This window comes from Neopsephotus bourkii, unplaced genomic scaffold (genome assembly GCF_033783945.1).
Source record: "Neopsephotus bourkii isolate Nb327-2 ecotype Australia unplaced genomic scaffold, CSIRO-AGI_Nbou_v1 NB_659, whole genome shotgun sequence".
Taxonomy (NCBI): Eukaryota; Metazoa; Chordata; class Aves; order Psittaciformes; family Psittacidae; genus Neopsephotus; species Neopsephotus bourkii.
In genome coordinates this window covers 8,025,792-8,046,938 of record NW_026901158.1, presented here as the reverse complement: position 1 = coordinate 8,046,938, position 21,147 = coordinate 8,025,792, and the positions used below count along the sequence as shown (strand labels likewise).

Sequence of the window (21,147 nt, the reverse complement as noted above, 5' to 3'; positions counted from 1 at the left end):
AACACCCCCCTTCCTTCCCCCCTATCCCCTCGGCCTCCCCTGCTCCTCCCTCCCGGCCCCGCTCCGCAGCCTCCACCTAGGACTCCATCTCCCGTCGTTCTCCGCGCTCCATCCCCCGCGCACGTTACGTCCCGTCGCGTCACGCACGTTACGTCAACGCGCGGGGCACGCCGGCCAGCCGCGCGAGCGTCCCGGGAGCTGCGGGCAGGTAGGGAGCACCATGGGCGGGACGCGGTGGCGCCCCCTAGAGGCGGGGCGGGACGTGGCGGCGGCCGGGACCCCTTCTCCGTCCTTCGGCCTGCGGTGCCCCGGGGCCGGGCCGCGGCTCCATGGGGTGGGAGCCCCTGGGGCGGCCGCACCGGGGTGGGTCCGCCCCGCTGAGCCCTTGTGGAGGCCGCGGTGGGGCTGTGGAGGGAGAGTGAGCGCGGTTGGGCCCTGCGGCCGGCTGCGCTGACAGCACCGGGACGAGCCGCGGCCTCTGCGCTGCTGAGGCGGGGGGGTGAGCCCCGAGCACCGCCGGAGCCCCCCCCGAGCAGATCCTGCTGCTATCCCCGAGCGTTTGAAGGGGTGGGTGACCCCCGCGGTCAAATCCAGGCGCCTCCCAGCGCACGGTAGGTGAAAACTAAAGGGAGAGGAGAAACTACAGCAGGAAATCGCTTTGGGTCTACCTCCTCATGCAATGCACCGAGGTGATAGCCTGACCCAGGGCTGAGGCTTCCCCCAGCCCCTGCTCGGCGTCAGTGGCATGAGGGACACACAAGAACAAACTTCCATCGGGGCACAAGAGAAAGGGAAGTGCAGCAGTAAAGTTAACATAATGTTGCTAAGGTGCGTGCTGGCATGCCAAGGAAATGTATGGAAAGAATCTTGGACAAATCGTCTTCCTACAAACTGAACTTAAAGCTCAATAAAACCCCCTCTGTCGTTGATTCCTGAATGAGAATAGTTGCTTTAAAGCTAGTTTTTGATGTATTTCACGTGTATTTTATGTCATTCCCTGTATCTGGTATCCGTGCTGCTCCCTCATCCTCCCCTAAGCAAGTCTTCCAACACATTTCCAAGGAAAATAAGAATAATGGAGCTGGTACCCTGTGTTGCAGTTTTAAAATGCAGATTTCTCCATCCTCAGAGGATGGTTTCTGATCTACAGAGCCCAGGCTTCTGCTTCCCTGCCTGAGACAGGAGCCAAGAAGAAAAGGGAAGAGCATTCAGCAGCAGCAAGTGCCAAGCATGTCCCTGCTCCTGTGCTCATTGAGCCAGGGATCGGATCCCAGCGTGGGATCCGAGCTGCTGCACCGCTGAATCTCCTCCTGAAACAGGCTTTAAAGGACTAAAAGGAGTTGTGTAACTCTCGGCGTGAACAGAAAGAACTTCTCTTTGTTGCAGTTGCCTGCTCCCACTTGAGCCAATGGGAAGCTGAACTTTTCTGTTGGAAGTGCTCCCAAGGGTGAAGCTGGCAAACCCGCAGCAGGGAAGCGAAGATGCTCCGTGCATGCAGCCATAGTTCAGGACAAGGTGCCTGTCCGCATCCCTCTGTGCCCAGCTCTTCAGTTTAAAGACTGACTCCTTCCCTCCCCTCCTCTTCCCCTACAAGAAACGTTTCCTTCCCCATTGCTTTTAATAGCTAAGCCATGCAATAGCAACGCTATTGAAACTCAGTCTACTGAATAACAACTTAATGATGGGACCCCTGTTCTATTCCTTTTGAACGGCTGCTTCAGGGGGATCTGCTCCCTGCTGGGAGGGAGGTGAGGGTGGAGAAACCTGGATTGAAGCTGAATGGCAACCAGAGTGCTGGAAAACTGAACCAGAAGGCAAGAATGAGGTCAATGCTGCGAGCCTGAAACCAGGAGACGTTCTATGCAGTTAAGCTAAGTTCAGGAACTAACGGAGAGCACTTAGGGTTCGTATTAACAAATGCTTGGAGTCCTCTGTTAGCTCCATTAGTGCTAATTCCCGCTATTCCTCATGGAGCTGTGTTTAATTGGCATGCTGGAGCATGATGCTGGGTGGCAGAGGTTAAAGAAATAACACTGGCATCGAATCTTCACTGTTTGCTTTCAGTATGTACAGTCATTCCCAGAACAAGTGGAAGCTGACAGATCATCCCTCCTAGTTTCCCTTCCTGGCAACTCGACGAAGCCTTGAGGATTTATTTTGGCTATCTAGAAAAAAAATGAGGAGTAAAGCAACCACATTTGTTTTGTTAGTTCCCGATGTCACATCTGAATGCAGGTCTCCAGAGGTGATAAATTAATGTCCTCAAGCGTTGCACCATCTGGTTCCTCTTTGGATGCGCAGCATTCTGAATGCTTGGTTTAATCTCCCTGGGTTTCAGTAAATTATGGAAACTCAGAGGCTTGGCAGCAGGAGATGGGCACCATGAGGAGATGATTCAGTCATCAATATCTATTGGGCTTCCTTATTGCTGCCATTAACACTTCTTTCTGTTCTACTTAGAAATTTTTCGAGTGAATAGTTCATCACACCAGGAGCTGCAAGTTGGGTTTGGAATTTGCCTACTCTGAGATTAGCTATGACTAATTCATCCTTTCCAAAGGTGGCAATGCTAACTGGGCTGCTTTTTTTCCAGGGCTGGGTGATAAATCAGAAAGGAATTGCATGTATATGTAACTGATGACATAAATCACATTTCCTTTTTTGTTCTCTCTGGACAGAATTGGAGCACCTTGGAATAGATGCGAGAAGAAGACTTTGTGCTGGGTAAAGCTGCCTTGGAGCGCCATGGCTGCCGCCCCTCATCTCAACTCAGATGCACTCCGAGAGGTCCTGGAGTGCCCCATTTGCATGGAGTCCTTCACTGAGGAGCACCTGAGACCCAAGCTCTTACACTGTGGGCACACCATCTGCAAACAGTGCTTGGAGAAGCTCCTGGCAAACAGCATTAATGGGATCCGGTGCCCCTTCTGCAGCAAAATCACACGGATCACAAGCTTAGCTCAGATGACTGACAACCTGACTGTGCTGAAAATCATCGACACCGCTGGACTGGGGGAAGCAGTGGGTCTTCTCATGTGCAAGGTCTGTGGGAGAAGGTTGCCAAGACACTTCTGCAAGAGCTGCAGCTTGGTTTTATGTGAGCCCTGCAAGGAGTCATCACACATGCCTCAAGGACATAGAGTTGTTGCTATCAAAGAGGCTGCTGAAGAGCGTAGGAGGGAATTTGGGACGAGGCTTGCCAGACTTCGGGAGCTCATGGGTGATCTGCAGAAAAGAAAAGCATCTCTGGAAGGTGTTTCAAGAGACCTGCAATCTAGATACAAAGCAGTTCTGCAAGATTACAGCAAAGAAGAGCGCAAGATCCAGGAGGAACTGGCCAGGTCACGCAAGTTCTTCACTAGCTCTTTGTCAGAGGTGGAGAAGGTAAATAACCAGGTCATGGAGGAGCAAGCTTATCTGCTGAACTTAGCAGAAGTGCAGATCATGTCTCGCTGTGACTATTTCCTTGCCAAAATCAAGCAGGGAGATATAGCCCTCTTAGAGGAGGCAGCAGATGAGGAAGAACCAGAACTGACAAACAGTCTTCCAAGAGAGCTGACTCTTCAAGAGGTTGAACTCCTGAAGGTGAGCCATGTGGGACCACTGCAGATTGGGCAGGTGGTGAAGAAGCCCCGCACTGTTAACGTGGAGGAATCCCTCATGGAAACTGCTGCATCCTCATCGGCATCATTCAGGGAGCCCGAGTTGGTGCAAGAGGAGCCCAGCTGCACGCCCAGTTCCTCCCCAGCCAAGCCAAGGATGCCTGAAGCAGCCACGAGCATCCAGCAGTGTCACTTCATCAGGAAGATGGGCTCCAAGGGCAGCCTGCCAGGGATGTTTAACCTCCCCGTCAGCCTACATGTCACCCTGCAGGGCGAGGTGCTTGTTGCAGACAGAGGCAACTTCCGAATCCAGGTTTTTACCCGCAAGGGCTTCCTAAAGGAGATCCGCCGGAGCCCCAGCGGAATCGACAGCTTTGTGTTGAGTTTCCTTGGAGCAGACTTACCCAATTTGACACCTCTTTCTGTCACCATGAACTGCCACGGCCTCATAGGTGTGACCGACAGCTACGATAACTCTTTCAAGGTCTACACCATGGATGGCCATTGCGTGGCGTGTCACCGGAGCCAGCTAAGCAAGCCCTGGGGCATCGCTGCTCTGCCTTCGGGCCAGTTCGTAGTGACTGATGTGGAAGGAGGCAAACTCTGGTGTTTCACAGTGGACCGTGGCGTGGGGGTAGTGAAGTACAGTTGCTTATGTAGTGCAGTGCGCCCCAAGTTTGTCACCTGCGATGCTGAAGGGACCATATACTTTACCCAAGGGCTAGGGCTTAACCTGGAGAACCGGCAATACGAGCATCATTTAGAAGGAGGCTTTTCAATTGGCTCTGTTGGCCCAGATGGGCAGCTGGGACGCCAGATTAGCCACTTCTTCTCTGAGAATGAGGATTTCAGGTGCATTGCTGGGATGTGCGTGGATGCCAGGGGGGACCTCATTGTTGCTGACAGCAGCCGTAAAGAAATCCTGCATTTTCCTAAAGGAGGTGGCTATAACATCTTAATCCGGGAAGGACTCATCTGCCCGGTTGGTATTGCCATTACTCCCAAAGGGCAGCTGCTGGTGCTGGACTGTTGGGATCACTGCATTAAGATCTACAGTTACCACCTGAGAAGATACTCCACCCCTTAAAGGCATGTCTCTAAGCAGAGATTTTTCCAGCCTCATTGCAGTCTGACAGGAACCAGTGTCAAGCATTCAGGAAGATGGTGCCATAACCAAAGGGGGATCAACATAAAGGCCGTTGTGTTTTGTGTTTAGAAACAAAATAGCTTATGTGGTGGTGGTCTGCTGCTTCTTCTTCTGTTTTATGTATAAAATCTGTACAATAAAAAAAGAACAAGTGCCAAGGGAAAGGATCCATCCTGGAGTATTGGTTCCTTGTTAAATGACTGGTCACTCCATAAACCTGCTCACCTCCTTACGCCACATCACCTACACTTCCAGCTTCAACCGTTGTATCTTTGTGCCATAAATACTGACTGCTCTAAATCACCTTCCCTTAGAGAACCAGAGAGGCAATCCTTGCTGTGGAACTCGCAAGGAGCTGGGTAACAGTTGTCTGGGCAACTACTTGGGAAAGCAATTTCTGATTGCAGCACTGCATCAACTGAAACAGCCCTCTTAAACTGCGTGGAGATGGAACTGTGCTTTCAGACTGACAAGGGAGGGGTTTCTCTCTGGTTTTTGGGTATTCAGGAGATCACCCCTGTGGTGCTGTTGGTGAACCGTGTCTGTTCAACATCAAGTGAGTAGTGGGCAATCGTGGGAGGTTGAGCTGAGCCACAGAACTGCCCTCTCTGATGGCAACAGGGTTTTTATTACTACTGAGAGTTTTGTTAGGTAGAAGGGGATAAAAAGGGAGGGAACTGGAGGAAAAAATACAAGGGGGGAGGGAACCTGTGGCTGATATTTACTGTTTTCTTGTTAAATGTATCCTGGAAACTGGCTTTGGAAGGTATGTCTGGTATCTAAAGCTTTACTGGGGGGGGGGGGGGGAGAGCTGGGGAAATATGTCTGTAGTAAATGAGATTCAATGCAACATATTGTACATTCACCTGCACTTCATTTTTCTGCATTCCAGACTCTTCCATTTAGCAGTAGGCTTCCACTCATCTGCACTTTGTACCTGCAAGCTGCTCACTGCCAAGATGAGGAGGGGAGGGGGGGACTGTTTTCTCTCTTTAATACTTGGAACCACATCCATTGATGCACTGCTTTTTTTCCCCCCCTTGCACAGCAAAACACTACATTCCTCACATACATTTTGTTACAGCACCAGCAGGCTCCAGAGTTCATGTTCATCACGGCTTTGGGCCAAATGAAGCACAAAACTGCAGCTGTGTGAACCAAGGCCCCCACAGTGCTACTCTCCTGGCTGATAAATGTGTACCTCAGTGTGGTGCTGCTTGCCCAGAATAGCTTATTGAAGGAAAGATGCATTTAAATAGGGCACAGTGGTAGCATGTTAATCTGCCACAGATAATAGTTACACTGCAGCGTGTTTATTTGTTGCTATCAACAATGTAGTTGCAAATTTGGGGGCATGACAGACAATCTAAAAGCTGATTTTATGGTGACTGCCATGCTACAGCAAATTGTTTGCTACTTGTGCTACAACATGGATGCAACAAGTGATTTTTTTTAAGCTCCCATATACTTTCCCCTAAAACAGCAAACTTAATTCGGCTTCAGAGGCACTGCAAGCTCCAGCCTGTTGTTTGGCACTTACGGCATTTGTAGAAGTGCTAGGAGCAGATTTTAGTGGGGTTTTCTTTCGTCTCCCTGTTCTGCTCAGCCAAAGCCCTGAAGAGGCCCAGCACAACACACACTCAGCTGATGGGGGTGCCCCTCCATTGGGGAATCTTCCTATTTCTCTTACTATAACAGGATGAAAAGAGGTTGTGGAGAAGGGAGCAGGAGCTAAGACGCTCCCATGGGAGATGCTGAGGGAGCCCATGAGAACTGAACCCTCCATGCACTACAGGGGCAGAACAAGGGGGAATGGGTTTAAACTTAAATAGGGGAGATTGAGATGAGCTCTTAGGCAGAAGCTCTTCCCTGTGAGGGTGCTGAGGCGCTGGCATAGGGTGCCCAGAGAAGCTGTGGCTGCCCCATCCCTGCCAGTGTTCAAGGCCAGGGTGGACACAGGGGCTTGGAGCAAGCTGCTCCAGTGGAAGGGGTCCCTGCCCGTGGCAGGGGTTGGAGCTGGATGAGCTTTAATGTCCCTTCCAACACAAACCAGGCTGGGATTCTGTAATGATTCTATGATAACCCCCCCTTTTCCTGCACTGCTCCTGCATTTGCTGAAGCTGCCAACTTGCACATCAGTATTCGCATTCTTTGCTTTTCTTTTTTTGGGTGGGAGGGGCAGTTGCCTGAGGTATGTTACAGCAATATGGGGAGCTGATCTCACCTTGCATGTATGTTTTAGGGACATGACAGCTATTACCAGGCCTTTCTGCAGTTAATTATATTGTAACTCAAGGCATTTTTTCCAGTGTTACAGCAATAGCAGTTCCTGTCCTACTGATCTCTTTTCAACATTTCTCCTGTTTCCAAGAACTGCTCCAAGCAGGAAGCTACAATGGACCTGAATAATTGAAGCAATATTATCTATGCTAATATGTACCTCCGTCATTTTCTGTCCGCATGGATCTATTTAATCTCTTCTCTTTTTTTTTGCAATAAACATCACACTACCAGCAATAACAGCTCCTGGAGTGCTTGAAGGGACAGAAAAGCTGGTCCAGTAAACTGAGCAGTTGGTTCCTCCAGCCTGTTCCTGGTTACACAGTTCAAACAAAAGCGTCTGTCATCTGTTTCTCGCTCAGATGATCCAAGAGAAATCACACCACCCTGCAAGGCACTGCTGGGGCAGGACACTGCGATCGGCACCTCGGGGTGCTATGTGTCGCCTGCAGCTCTTTGCCTGCTCTTGGCTTTCAGGCGGAAAAGAGGTAAAAGGAGGACCTGAAAACCTGTTGTTCCTCCCGCAGGGTGCACACATCCCCTGCTAGAACACAACAGTGACCGTGAGGGGGTTTTGCAGAGCTGTATTTCTCACCCTGGTTCCCTCCCCTCCAGTGTTGTGATCGTTTGCCAGACAAGATGAACTGGAGTCGTTAAGGAGCGTGATGAAATAGTTTGGCTTCTGCTTTCTACCTGGAGAAAGAGCTTGTCTGGTCATACATATGTGTTTGGGCTTTAAAGATTGTGTAATAAAGGAGAAATTGATCCAATTAAAAGCGCATTGCAAGTAGCTCGTTTTCTTATTAAAAACACTTTATCTCCTCCCTTTGGTGGCAGATTGGGTTTTACAGCCACTGGGAATTCAACTTGGGAACACAATGGCTATGAGACTCCTTTTATGCCATCGGGTTAGGAGGATAAATCTGATCTCCTTGGCAGGTCTCACGTAACTTTATCTGATGCTTCCCTACCCACCTCATAAACAAATACTGGAGTTTCCACCTTAATTCATGCTGATACTCCCACGAGGGCAGTATCTTTTCACTGCAGGTGATACCTGATGTTTTAAAAGGCTGGTTCAAATTCACTGGCACTAAATGCTCCGTAACAGGGTGTGGAAACCTGGCTGAAAGCTTTCTCATCCATCCCCCTCATCATCCTCACCATCAAGGAGCCTTCTGCTTCAGCTCTGCCCTGCTGTAGAACTGACACATTTGCTGGGGCTGGTAGAATCATTTAGATTGGAAAAGACCTTTAAATCATTGAATCCAACCATGAACCCAGCACTGCCAAGCCCACCACTAAACCATGTCCCCAAGTGCCACATCTACATGTAGGAGGGCTGCTGGGAGGATTTACCTATTATTCTGACTACTTTTGATAAATGCTGCAAATAAACCCTAGCAGAAGCAGTGTGTTCAGGTGGAGCCAAAGGAGAGCTAAGCAATTTGCTACTCAGCATTCAAATGGTCCATCAGCAGCATGTGCCGATTCTCCCCTGGTCCCATCATCCAGCTGGGTTTGCTGTGCTGGGTGAAGGATTTTAGCACTGGGGCTCATCTCAGATGTTATGAAGCAGCTCTTTAAGCAGACACCAGTTGCTGGTTTATCAAAGCACACGATGCTTGCAGAACAACTGCCATGCAGGTGCTGGTTTATGAGCAGTTATCATTTCTTAGGGTAGCAGCAACTATGCTGTGAACATTTGTTCTGGGCAGCAACCAACAGCCCAGGTCTCTGAAGGGACGGGGGGGAGAGCCTGGTTCTTAATCAAAACGGGCAGAGCTATGGAAGTAAAACTAAAGCCAGATGTTTTGAGTCTTTCCTATTGTATAGCTGAAGTGATTTTTCTGGGTCATTACTCAATGCAAGGATTTAAAGTTATTTCATTCTGCACAACTAATTGCTCGACTTGCCTGGCAGTTCTGGATTACAATAGGCAGTGCATGAGGTCATTGAACAGACATATTTTAGACAAAACTAAATTTCACAGCAACCATGAGATTGTTTTTTCCTCTGTCAAACAAAATGCCAGAATCTGAGGGTTTGAAATACATAGAATGACATAAACTGCAAGCAAGATTGTTACAAAGGTAATAGAGTGGTTGTTACAGGATCTCAAGGACAGGGAAATTCTATACGCTCTGCTTCTGAGCAAGAATGTATAAGGGAAAGCCACTATTTCCTTGTCTTGGTTTTGGCTGGGATAGAGTTAAGTCTCTCTCTAGTAACTGGTGCAGTGCTGTGTTTTGGCTTTAATCTGAGGTTAATGCTGATAACACACCAATGTTTAGTTATTGCTCAGTAGCACTGACTCTAATCAAGGACTCTTCAGTCTCTCCTGCTCTGCCAGTGAGGAGGGGCATGAGAAGCTGAGGAAGCAGAGACAGGACACCCCATCCAAACTAGCCAGAGGGATGTTCCACACCACAGAACATTGTGCTCGGGATAGAAACTGGGGGGAGTTGGCCAGGGGACATCGTTGCTGCTCAGGATGGGCTGAGTCTCAGTCAGCGGGTGGGGAGCAATTGCATTGTGCATCACTTGTCAGTCTCTCTTGGGTTTTAGTCCTCTCTTTTCCCTGTTCTGTTATTATTAACTTTATTTCAGTTATTAAACTGTTCTTATCTAAACCCCCAGGTTTTACCTTTACCCAATTTCCCCCCCGCCCCATCCCACCAGGGAGGGTTTAGGGGGATGAGTGTCGTACTTAGTTGCGACGGGGCTTAAACCATGACACTCCTTTAATAGATGCAAAGCTTGCCTTACAGCTTTCTTAATGTACCTGATTGCTTCTAGGAAATGAAAACTACAGGTTCCCCTCATGGACGAGTTCAATTTTAAATGTGTTATGTCAGTATCAGACCTGAAGGGAGATGAATGAGACCTTGAGAGGACAGAAGGGATCCACACACCCTGCTCAGAAGAATACAGACAGCTATTTTAGCAGAGCTCAAGGTTGTATCCTTAATATGGCTCCTATTTTATGAAGATCTTTTGTCTAAATTGCTGAGTCCACAAGAAAGCATGAAAACTTTAACCTCTGAAAGGTAAATGCAGTCAACAATGTATGGTCCAAGAGACAAGAAAGAAGTATTGGGAAGGTGGGTGGGCAGACCACAGCCCCTCTATGTACTGTTTTGCTCAATGATGTTACTGAGGGGGAGCATCAGTCACGTCTGCAGCAGCCACTTTCAAAGTTCAGCTTGCTGAGCACCCAACTTGCCCAGGTAAGCTCACCCAAGGAAACTCTATCTAGAAATCATAGGAAATGCAAGGAAAACATTTCTCTCACTGCAGACCTGAACAACTTAACGAGATAGTGAAACCCTCCAAACCTCCTCCACCCATGCATAGAACATCCCCAGCCCATCAGCATCCCTCCCTGCTCCCCAGCTGGGCTTCTCCAATGGGAACGAGCAAGCTAGAACAGCTCATGGAGAAATCCCACTGGGGCTGTCAGATTTTGCTCTCGGAGCAGTAATTCCCTTTTCCTGATAAAGCTTTCCTCCTCTTCCTCATTCAGCTGGACCAAGGGGCCAAAGTAAAACCAGGTCTCTGATAAACCCTTATCAGCAAATGAAGTCATCCCTGGCAGGAGGGTTTTCCAGATGGAGGGATCGCTCTTTCCTCCCATACACTTCATGAGTCTCTGTGCTGGGGTGAGTCCCAGCCTCTGCCTCCAGTTTCCTCCATGAACATGGCAGTATGTGATGTGGAATAGCCCAGTCTGGGTCAGCAGCCCTGGCTCTGTCCTCTCCCAGCATCTTGCCAACCACATCCTATTCCCTGTGAGGACACAGAGGAAGCCTGAACACTGTGCAAGCGCTGCTCAGCAGCAGTAGCCAACACACTGGGGTGTTACCAACACTGGTTTAGCCACAAATCCAAAGCACAGCACCACAGGGGCTGCAACAAAGCCAGTTCACTCCATCCCAGTCAGACCCAGCACATTCTTACACAGAACAGGAGGTGGCCGAGGGAATCACGTTTGCCCCAGCTGCCAAACAAAGATGCTCACACAATTGGTGTGAGCTTAATGAGACACCATCAGTGTTAAATACTGGCTTCGACAGGGGGGAAAACCGATGCAGGCTCCTGTGGCACAGATCAATGGCTGGGTCGATCTCAAGGTCCCTGCTTGGAGGCCACTCTGATGAGTTAAAGCATTGCTTGGCTGCACAGAACCAGAGGAATCAGCCCCAGAAATGGGCTTTTAATCACTCCGCATGAAGTAAAGTTGGGGTTTGGGCTGGTCTGATCATGGGCTAACACTGGGGGATGTTTCTATGAAGAGAGCGCAGTGCTCAGTGTGCTGCAGACCCTACGGCTCCCTTGTTTGGAGGATTTACTCCTGGAACTGCATAGGAACAAGGGCAGGAGCTCCCTCCCCTGCACACACCATATCTACCTGCATGAGGAGGGGGAACACTGTACACATTGACACCATCCCCACAGGGTGGTGCGTCCAGGAAGCAAGACAACACCAAATTCCTGCTGGAATCCCGATCCCTTTCTCCTCCATTTGGCTCTGCAGACACCGACCCATACCCCAGGCTCCTGTGCAGGCTGCGGGCACAGCATTCCAGCTGCTCCAGCCTCGGCAGAGAGCCAGAGCTCCACAAGGAGCCCGGCTGCCAGCGCGTGCTCTCCTCTTTGAGCCCGTGTTTTCAATTAGGGCTCGACACCGCGACTGTGGCTTCACCAGCTCCTGAGGCTGCCCCGCGATTGATGAACCTGATTAAAACATGAGCATTATTCTGTGTGATGCTGCAGACACGCTGCAATGTATATTTGTATCCTCTTTGGTGCCTTTCCAATTAGCTCAAAACTCCTCTCTCCCTCCTCCTCTCCTGACCTGCTTTGTTCACTAACAAATTGCAGCTACGCCAGCCTTGGTTGTGTATCTATTAGAGATGATGCATATGTGTGCTCGCTGAGCGGTTCGGGAACGGGCCGGCTAGCAGCGGGGAGCCCGGCAGGCCAAAGCTGTTTCTGAGTGGAGAAGGCATCAGGAACTGCTGAGCTGGAGCTATTTATTCCCATCCTCCTTATGTCACTGGCAAAATAAGCGTAAACCAGTGGAGAAGCTGGGAATAGATGCTGCCTACCCTAAATGGCAAGCTCTTTCTCTTAGCTAAGAGGGGGGCTCTCCAGGAAAGAGCACTGGGTTTCCTGTGACACTTCTCTGTCATGGAATCACAGCCTGCTTTGTGCTGAAGGGAACTTAAAGCTCATCCAGCTCCAACCCCTGCCACAAGCAGGGACACCTTCCACTGGAGCAGCTTGCTCCAAGCCCCTGTGTCCAACCTGGCCTTGAACACTGCCAGGGATGGGGCAGCCACAGCTTCTCTGGGCACCCTGTGCCAGCGCCTCAGCACCCTCACAGGGAAGAGCTTCTGCCTAAGAGCCCAGCTCAGTCTCCCCTCTGTTCACAGAACCGATATCTCATGAATGTCCTTGATATCCTTCCAAGAGCATTTTCCACCCATCAGAGAGCTAAGTACAACACTGGTCCCCTCTGCAGTACCGACAGCCACAAAGTTCAACCTCACCAACCCCACCAGCTACCGAGGCCACAGACGGATCCATGCACAAAGAACAAGGTCGGAGCCAAATACTCAAGATACTGCACGGTCAGAAATTAAATGCTTATGTCCAGGCATTACATGCAACCCCAGGGTACCACGGGTGCTTTGGTGGTGGGGAAGGATGCTCCGGATGCTCCCAGCACATGGGGCAGCCCAGCAAGCAGCCCGAAACAGGCATAGCTCCATGCAGGAGCGAGGGATCCTGCCTCAGCCAGCCACATACCATGGACTAAAAAGGAGAATCACTGCATCTGCAGTGACAGTGCTGGGACCATGGAGCCACTGCAGTCTGCTCCACATTGATACGCTTGCCCAGGGATTGCAGGGAGTGCTCCCGAATGCTTCACAGCAGCACCAGTACCTAAACATCACACCTGCATGCTGCTTTCTGCCGCTAAACCAGGGCATTGCTATGGCAAACTTCATTTATCACTATTTAAAACCCAAACAAATGAGTACAGGGTGTTATAAATTCGCTTCCAAGATGAGCTGTGCTGGGAATACAGAGAGAATAAATAAGCAGAAAGCAATGGAGGCGGAGGCTGGGAGCACATCTCCATCCGTTGGCTTCCACAAACCAAGGCCACTCTGATGGGCAAGGCACAAGTGCTTTGATGACCTCTACCACCATCAGCCCTTACACATAGGAAACACCAGAGATGTTTTTCAATGGAAAACTATCAGACCCAGGGAATATCCCCCGCTCCCTGGAGGACAGAGATGACTTGGCAAATGGAAGGCTATGGCAATAAGGGAGTTTTTATAAACATAACCTAATTGTATTACTTCGAAGTCCTGAAGTTTATTGCCCTGTTTAATGATGTGTCTCGTTATTTATGGTGTAGCACAACGAGTCTGCTATTGATTTAATGCACTTCCTTAAAGACTGTCATTGTGACAAGCAATAAAATGAAGCCATCCTGAGACAGCTCAATTATGTCACATCTCCATCACCCAGCCCTGGGCACCAACAGTGTGCAGGGCACACATGGTGATGTGGGTCACGCAGGAAAGGATGGAGCTGGGGGGCAGGAGCAGGCAGGATGGGTTCGCCTGGCTCTGGGATGCTGCCTATGGACTTGTGCCATCATCACCTCCTGCTGGGCACTTGGTTTGGTACAAGACTCCTGTCTGTGCCCACTAACCAGCGTGGTGATGGTGAATGCACAGGGGAAAGGGGGTGATGGATGGAAAACAGCGCAAACGACAACCGGCAATGGTACCCCTGCCCGTGCCCACTGCGCTCCTCACCTTTCTGGTACTGGAGCCAGAGCTGCTGCTGGACCTTCTTGCTGGGGAAGTGGATGGTGCAGCTGAACTCAGAGCCATACAGAGCCTCCGCGATGTAGTGGGAGCCAAACTGCTGGATGAAGGAGAGCAGCTCCTCCCGGCTGCTGTCCTTGTTCAGGATCTTCAGGACGTTGGCAAAGCCTGTGGGAAGGGAGGCAGGGGGTCAGCAGAGATGAAGGGAGACCCAGAGATCCCCTGCTCGAGCCATGTAAGTTCCCACACAGGGGCAAAGCGCAGTTCCTCCTCTCTTGCCTCCGTGCTTTACGTGATCCCTTGGAATCCACAACCTGTTCTTTACCCTTGGCACTGGCATCCTTCTACTATCCCCCTCCCTAAGTAATTTCTGAGATCCCTTAACAGGATGTGAATATGTGTGCACACTCCCTCCTGCCAGCTCCATCCTCTTCTTCAGGCCATTGGAACATCACTGATGGTCTCCTGGAGAATGTGCTTGGCCTTTACCAGGTGTTCTCCTGGTGTAAGGATGGATTTATAACAGGTTGCACCACATCTCCAGAGGAAGCATACTGTACAACCAATAACTACCTCTAGGAAAGCTGGAGACAGTCCAGGGGGACACAGGGTCTGGGCTGATGGCACTGGGTACACCATAGGTGTGTGAGGCTCAGGGGACTCCACAGCCCCGTGCACATAGTGGGGATGGGTGGCACAGGACAAGAACATTGCTGTACTATGGAGATATCATTGAGGCCACCACACAGCACCTGGGCATCATTTAGAGCTGGCTGATATCATTGGCTTGGTTCAGTGGTGGAACTGAAAACGTGTTGCAGGAGAATACATCATTACAGGCACCAAAATGAGGTTATGGGGCCGGCTGGTTGCTTGGGTTATTGAAAGAGAAGGTGGGTTTAATAAAGCAGCAAGAAGAACTCATTCGGAGCTGAACCCAAAGATATTTTTTCATCTCCAAGCAGGTGCTTTTGTTCTGTCTGCACCAGATCCCTTTTTTCTTTCTCCATTTCAAACCAGGTTGATATTTTAAATACACATACATAAAAAACCCTCTGTTTTGAAAGGAAAAGGCAAAACATTCCAGGTCACAACAAAACGCTCCAGCGTTTCCCGACAAAACGGGCAGCTCTGAACACGCGGCACTGAAATGTTTTGACGTTTGCAGGATCCTCCCACCCACCCCCTGCTTCATCTGCGACTCCCTGCTTTGTATGACCCACATTTAGAAGTGCTTTGGGGCCTTTTGAAACCACGTGCTTCCAAGAACTCACTGTTTTCTGTACCTACGCATATACAGAACCACCCCCTCATGAATCCTTACTGCAGTGATTTAGCTTGATCCTGGCTCTGACCCCAGGGACTGAGCTCTCTGCCTCAGTTTCCCCTATATATAAAGGAGGAAAGTCTCTGCTCATCTCTGTAGTGTGAGTTACTGCACAAGCAGAGCCAATGCTGGGGATGGACTCTTCATTAGGGACTATAGTGACAGGACAAGGGGTAATGGGTTAAAACTTAAACAGGGGAAGTTTAGATTGGATATAAGGAGGAAATTCTTTCCTGTTAGGGTGGTGAGGCACTGGAATGGGTTGCCCAGGGAGGTTGTGAATGCTCCATCCCTGGCAGTGTTCAAGGCCAGGTTGGACGAGGCCTTGGGTAATATGGTTTAGGGCGAGGTGTCCCTGCCCATGGCAGGGGGGTTGGAACTTGATGATCTTAAGGTCTTTTCCAACCCTAACTATTCTATGATTCTATGCTTGGCATGACTGTGCCTTGGGGCAGAGGACCACCACCCACCCGCCCATGCAGACACACATCTTGCTGATGCTACCAACCCTCACCTGCAGAGAGGGTGATGGAGCTGAGCTTCACCCTGTAGAGGTTGCTCCTGACCCGCCAGTGCTGCACCATGGGGTAGCCCATTGCCTCGTCGTACTTGATGTCCCCTGCAAAGGAAAGAGCCGATGCTCAGCCCTTGCTGCTGCAAGAGATGCTTAATGCTGACATTGAGGAACTGCTTTGCTACATGATACAGGGGCATGAAATGGGATAGGGGGAGGGATGGTGACCTCCTTTGGTGGCTATGCCATGGTGTCCCCAGGCTGCTGGCAGGACCAGCATTGCAATGGATGTGGTTGCCTGCATCTCGCAGGGATGGAGATGCTGCCCTGCCATGCTGGGGCAGACCCACACAGCCCGTACACTACATCCGCCCCAGGCACGCAGAGGGGATGCCATGAAGCACCCCGAGACTGGGTGTTCCGATGCCCCTTGGGGACCACACTGGGATCTAGGGTGGGAAAAGGGGTTCTCGCTCCTGTGCTCACCCCATGGGGGCAGCTCGTACCGGTGAGAAGCTGGAGGTCGGGAAGCGGCTCGGAGAGGACCCCGCGGCACTGCTCCTCCACGGGCAGCGGGATCACCAGGAGGCCGTCGGCCAGCTGCGGAAAGTCCTTGATGAAGTTATTCTCCCTGCAGAGAGAAGAAGACAACTGCAAAGCAACGATGCAGGCCACAGCCGGGCAGGGGGGCCGAGCCGCCCAACGGCACAGGGATAGGTGGCTCAGGAGGGTGAAGAGCATCTCCAAGCAGGAGACCTGCCAGGGGATGGGGTTGGCAGCCCCTGGCTGTAAAGCTTTCCACGGTGATGCTTAATAAGCTCCCCAAGGACCATGGCTCCATCAGCCCTCTGCAACAAGAGACTGCTCTGAGCCTGGGGAGGCAGCCATGGGTTTTGGCTCAGGTTTTAAAGTGAGAGGGGGCAGACAACAGTGAGGAGGCTGTGACACCCCAACCCTGCCCCTTCCCACCACCAGCAGCATCTTCCCAGGGCAGAACCATGAGCAAGCCGCACTGGAGCTCCCCATCCCCTCCACGGCTCTGCCCCCAGATGACTTTGTAAAAGGAGAAAAAGGTTCATTTATAGACAGACACCAAAGAAAAACCCCAAACCCAGCGTGTGCAGCTCACGGTGTGATTTCCCCACACACGCAGGCTCTTTTCTAACCTTGGCAGGTAGAACATTGTATAATAGGCCCCTAATGAATTGTTTCTAGAACAACGATAGCGGGGCAATGATTTGAACCAGTGAACAGACAGGTCTCTGGGAGACGAGCCTCCCCCCCGCAAGCGAAATGCCTCGCGCCTGAGCAAGGGGAACGAGAGGGGGGAGCTTCAATATTGATCTTAGAGCCAAAATATAGGGCAGGAGGCTCCGTGTCCTCTGGGAGCGGAGACAAAAGGGCAGCGGAGCAGGGAAAAGGGAGGTTCCTGTGAAATCAGGTCAGTGCCAGGCGCTGTGGGAGGCTGCATTGTTAGGAACAGATTTTCCTCTAACCAGCTCCTGGTTTCATTCCCCTTCCCTGCCTTTATCCCCCGCATCCATGGGGGGGGATGCTCCAGCATCATCTCACATGTGGGGACACCTCAGCCACCACTGCAGTGAGATGCTGAGTTGGTGGCGCACTTCCCCAGAGCCCTACTGCTGCTCCAGGGCCAGGATATGGCCCATGCATCCTGCACCACTGTGTAGCCCCACACAACCACCCTGGGGATGCTCCAGCACTGGGGTGGGCGAGGAGCACTGGGATGAGGAGCTGCAGGTCACAATGGGACACATTAGGCAGCAGCACCCCATCTGAAAGCCACCAGCTCCCAATTGCATCTCAGGAGCTTCACTTCAGCTATTGCCAAAGAGGTCTGTTTATCTGAGGGGAAAAGCCTCTTGCTCACACACGTGTTCACACATCTCCTATTGATCATGCCGGGTGCCTGATCCCTGTGCTGAAGCACTGCTTTGCTGTTCTGAGCCTCTTGCTGTCTTTGCAATGCAAATGTAGAGCTGCAATCACTGCAGAGCCAAGAGCTGTGGGTGCTGGGAAGAGGGGCTGCAAAGCGAGGCGAGTCAGTAGGGAGCATGGGAAGGAGCCTCCGTGTCCCTGCTGCTCTGCCTCAGCAGAAAAGGGAGGAAAGCATCAGTGCTACCAACACCTGAAGAAGCAGACACCAGGAGACTCCGTTAACCCAGTGCCCTGAATGCAAGCACAGGACAGGGAAGATGCAAAGAAGCAGCATCTCCTTCTCCCCCAGTACAAACCAACCTGGACCATCTCACAAACACACACCCATGCCATGAGCCCACAGAGCAGCTGTCCCTGTGCCTGAGCTGGGCTCACAGCATCCCAGCCTGCTTTTGTGTTGGAAGGGACCTTAAAGCTCCTCCAGCTCCAATCCTTGCTACAGGCAGGGACCCCTTCCACTGGAGCAGCTTGCTCCAAGCCCCTGTGTCCAACCTGGCCTTGAGCACTGCCAGGGATGGGGCAGCCACAGCTTCTCTGGGCACCCTGTGCCAGCGCTTCAGCACCCTCACAGGGAAGAGCTTTGTCCTCACATCTAATCTATGGGGTGACAGGACAGACCCCAGGGGCTGGTGGGTCCATACATGAGCAGCTGAGGAGAGAGAAGGGGAAGATGCACACCAATACGAGGGGAACATGCACACAGGAGCTGCTGTTCAGAGCTGACACCTCTATGATCAGGTATTTATCAGAACGCCACACTCTGCAGTGCCAATTGCTGCAATCCCATTTGCTTTAACTGCTCCGCAGCCAAAATGACAGGGAAAAACAAGGGGCAATTGCAAGTCAAGGTGTGAGCACGCACATGCTCCTGTCACGCAGCAATAGAAGGCAAGGCTTTAGGAGCATGTTGGTGATGCGTTTTTGCTACCAAACCCTTCCTGCATCCTCTTCCCACCTCCATTCCCCTGCTCCCCATCACCCCAGGGATGAACTGTATCCACGCGGGGGGGGAAGCACCCATTGGGTGCAGAGCCCCATCAGCCGCTCCACACCACATGTGGGTGCCGGAGGGCAAACGGGGGGGCAGGCGATGGGACCCCCCGCATCCGGCGGCGCCAGGGCCGTGCGCTGCGGACCCGCAGCCGGCAGAGGGCTGCAGCTCCTCTTCCTCTGCTCCTCGTTAGCAGCCCTGCGGCTCCGGCGCTGCTCGCCACAGAGGCACAGGACGGCTCCTTACCAGGCTTTGTGCTCTCTGGCAGCGCTGATCAAAGCCATCAGGCTCTGTGTGAGCCACAGGGACAGAGAGGAGGGGAGGGATGTGACAGCATCCCTGTGCATGTGCCGCCTGAGCCACTGGCACTTCTGAATGGGTGCGGGGCTCAACAACTGGGGGTCTGTGCCATTTACAAGAAGCACCGTGATGCCTTCATGACCTCATGGTTCCTATTGGTTTATTCCAATGGGATCGGGAGAGATCCAGGCCTGATCCCAGCCCCTGTTAGCCCCACAGCATCCTCCTCTGTCTCTTGTTCTGCCCCCACCCCCGTATCTCCCCATTACTCACAGAGCAGATGCTTGGTACTGGCAGGAGCAGTGAGTACACTGCTCTCATCCAGCACAACGCACACTGAATGCACGCATCGACTGGCAGCACTCTCCTGGTGGGGATCTCATCATCTCTCAGGGCATTGTGCAGATACTGAGTCATTATACAAGGAAATGCTCTTTCGCCCTCGCAGCACCGGTCCTGAGTAGCATCCAAAGCAGAGTACATCCCTGCCTCGGGAGGGAGCTGACTTCCAGACAAACAAGCCTTGATGCTGGGAAAGGTCAAATGGCCAAAGGCTTTTATAAAGGCAGGGTTTGCTGAGGAGGAAGGCAGTCACCTGCATTAAACTGAGCTCAAAACTCCGGCTTTGGTGGGCACTTCCTGTAACCTTGGCTGAGTCTATAACGCACCCATTGCCTTGGGTTACACAGCAAACGGCAGCTCCCTCAGTCTTCGGATGCTGCTGTGATAAAGGCTGCTCAGGTACCAGGAGGAGGGCTCAGGCAGCAAGATCCCGCTGTGCTGGTGTTCTCCTGTCCTAGATACACAAACTAGAGATGCTTTTGGGGAATCTGACCTTAAATAATACACCCAAGGTCATGCAATACAGCCGTGGTGCGGTGCAGCGCAGGGCTGCACTGCGAAGCTCTTCAGGGCTGGTGTCAGCTCACACAGCTGATGGGAAGCATCCAAAAGGGATGAGCATCCCACAGCATCCCTAAGCAAAAGGGAGCCCAGGGGAACAGGAGAGCCCAATGCAGGCACTGCGAGCAGCCAGAGCACTGTGGTCCTCCTGGATGGGGCCACAGCCACAGGGTCCTGATCTATGGAATGATTCTGCTGAGCCTTGGGACACCTCATCCCATGGCAAAGGTGCTCAAAGCCAGGGCCAAGCTGTCAGTGGGAGCAGTAGTGAAACATCATCTGATGACTCACATTCAGGGGTGGACTCTGCCCACTGATCCTTTTAGGGGCCTCCTTGCTCCTGTGCAACTCCTACTGCAAATCATCAAGTGGGATGGGGCTTCTGCCTCCTTCCACTGCTGGCCATGGATGCATGCCTTGAATCACAGCAACTGGGCAAATATATTCATGAAGGGGTAAAACCATAATAGTAATAGAAAATGACCCCACGAGTGATTAGCTTATGCCCTGGAGCGTGAGATTTAATTACCCTTATCTGAGCCAGCACAGCTACAAACGTTAATCACATTATCATCCAGAGTGCCTGTGTTCAGCAAAGTGACTATGGGAGGACGGTGCTTTCTGGTATGCAAGCCTGGAAGGACACCTTCTCTAGCAAGCATCATTTATTAATCTCCCTTATTTCTGTCCCTCAATGGCTTGGGGAGAATGTGATGGGTTTGAGGTTATGTAATGCCAGGTTTTGACCCAACTTCCCCTCTGAGAAGCCTTCCCACTGGGGTGGCTGGAAGCTTGCAAGAGCCCAGCCTGCATCTGACATGGGACATGCAGAAATAGCTTCTTTTTAGCTTATTATCACCCAAAGAATGTTAATCTAAAGCCATTGGGAGACAGGAAAGAGGGTGTCCTGTTTCCACAGCCACTTTGGAGAAGGTAAGCATGCCGTAAATCTGCCCCCATGTGTCTCTGTGACCTCAGGCACGGGTGAATTATAAAGGCTTAATGCAAACCCTCTGAAGCAGCAGTTACTTATTCCAAATTTACTGGTCATTAATTTTAGCAAGGCCCCATGCTTGTGTAACGAAGCAGGATGAAAAAGGAGAGACCAATCTCGCTGGAGCTCTCCCCAGCTCCCTAACTTTTGGCCCCAACCACTGTTTGCAATGGGGACAGAAGAGAGCATCAATCCAAACCCCTATGGTGTGGCCACCATCACCATCCCCATCCCTCCATCAGCCCCTGTGCTGTGGATAAGACCAGCGCTGCCCAT

General features: G+C 51.4%; 2 protein-coding genes across 5 annotated transcripts in view; one reads left to right on the top strand and one right to left on the bottom strand.

The window, feature by feature from the left end:
* Nucleotides 1-21,147, bottom strand: part of ASTN2 (astrotactin 2) — a 327,690-nt gene that overhangs the window by 102,708 nt on the left and 203,835 nt on the right. For all 3 annotated transcript variants that reach the window (XM_061352931.1, XM_061352932.1, XM_061352933.1), the window contains 3 exons: nt 16,231-16,355; nt 15,725-15,829; nt 13,872-14,051 (listed from right to left, as the gene is read on the bottom strand). In XM_061352931.1, coding sequence (XP_061208915.1) covers nt 13,872-14,051; nt 15,725-15,829; nt 16,231-16,355 — 410 coding nt within the window. The remainder of the gene's footprint in view (nt 1-13,871; nt 14,052-15,724; nt 15,830-16,230; nt 16,356-21,147) is intronic.
* Nucleotides 1,335-21,147, top strand: part of TRIM32 (tripartite motif containing 32) — a 477,288-nt gene continuing 457,475 nt past the window's right edge. The window contains exons 1-2 of one of the 2 annotated variants that reach the window (XM_061352935.1): nt 1,335-1,903; nt 2,679-4,869. In XM_061352935.1, coding sequence (XP_061208919.1) covers nt 2,746-4,689 — 1,944 coding nt within the window. In that variant the 5' untranslated portion in view covers nt 1,335-1,903; nt 2,679-2,745 and the 3' untranslated portion in view covers nt 4,690-4,869. Of the gene's footprint in view, nt 1,908-2,678; nt 4,870-21,147 lie in introns of both variants that reach the window. The other variant, XM_061352934.1, reaches the window with a different exon arrangement.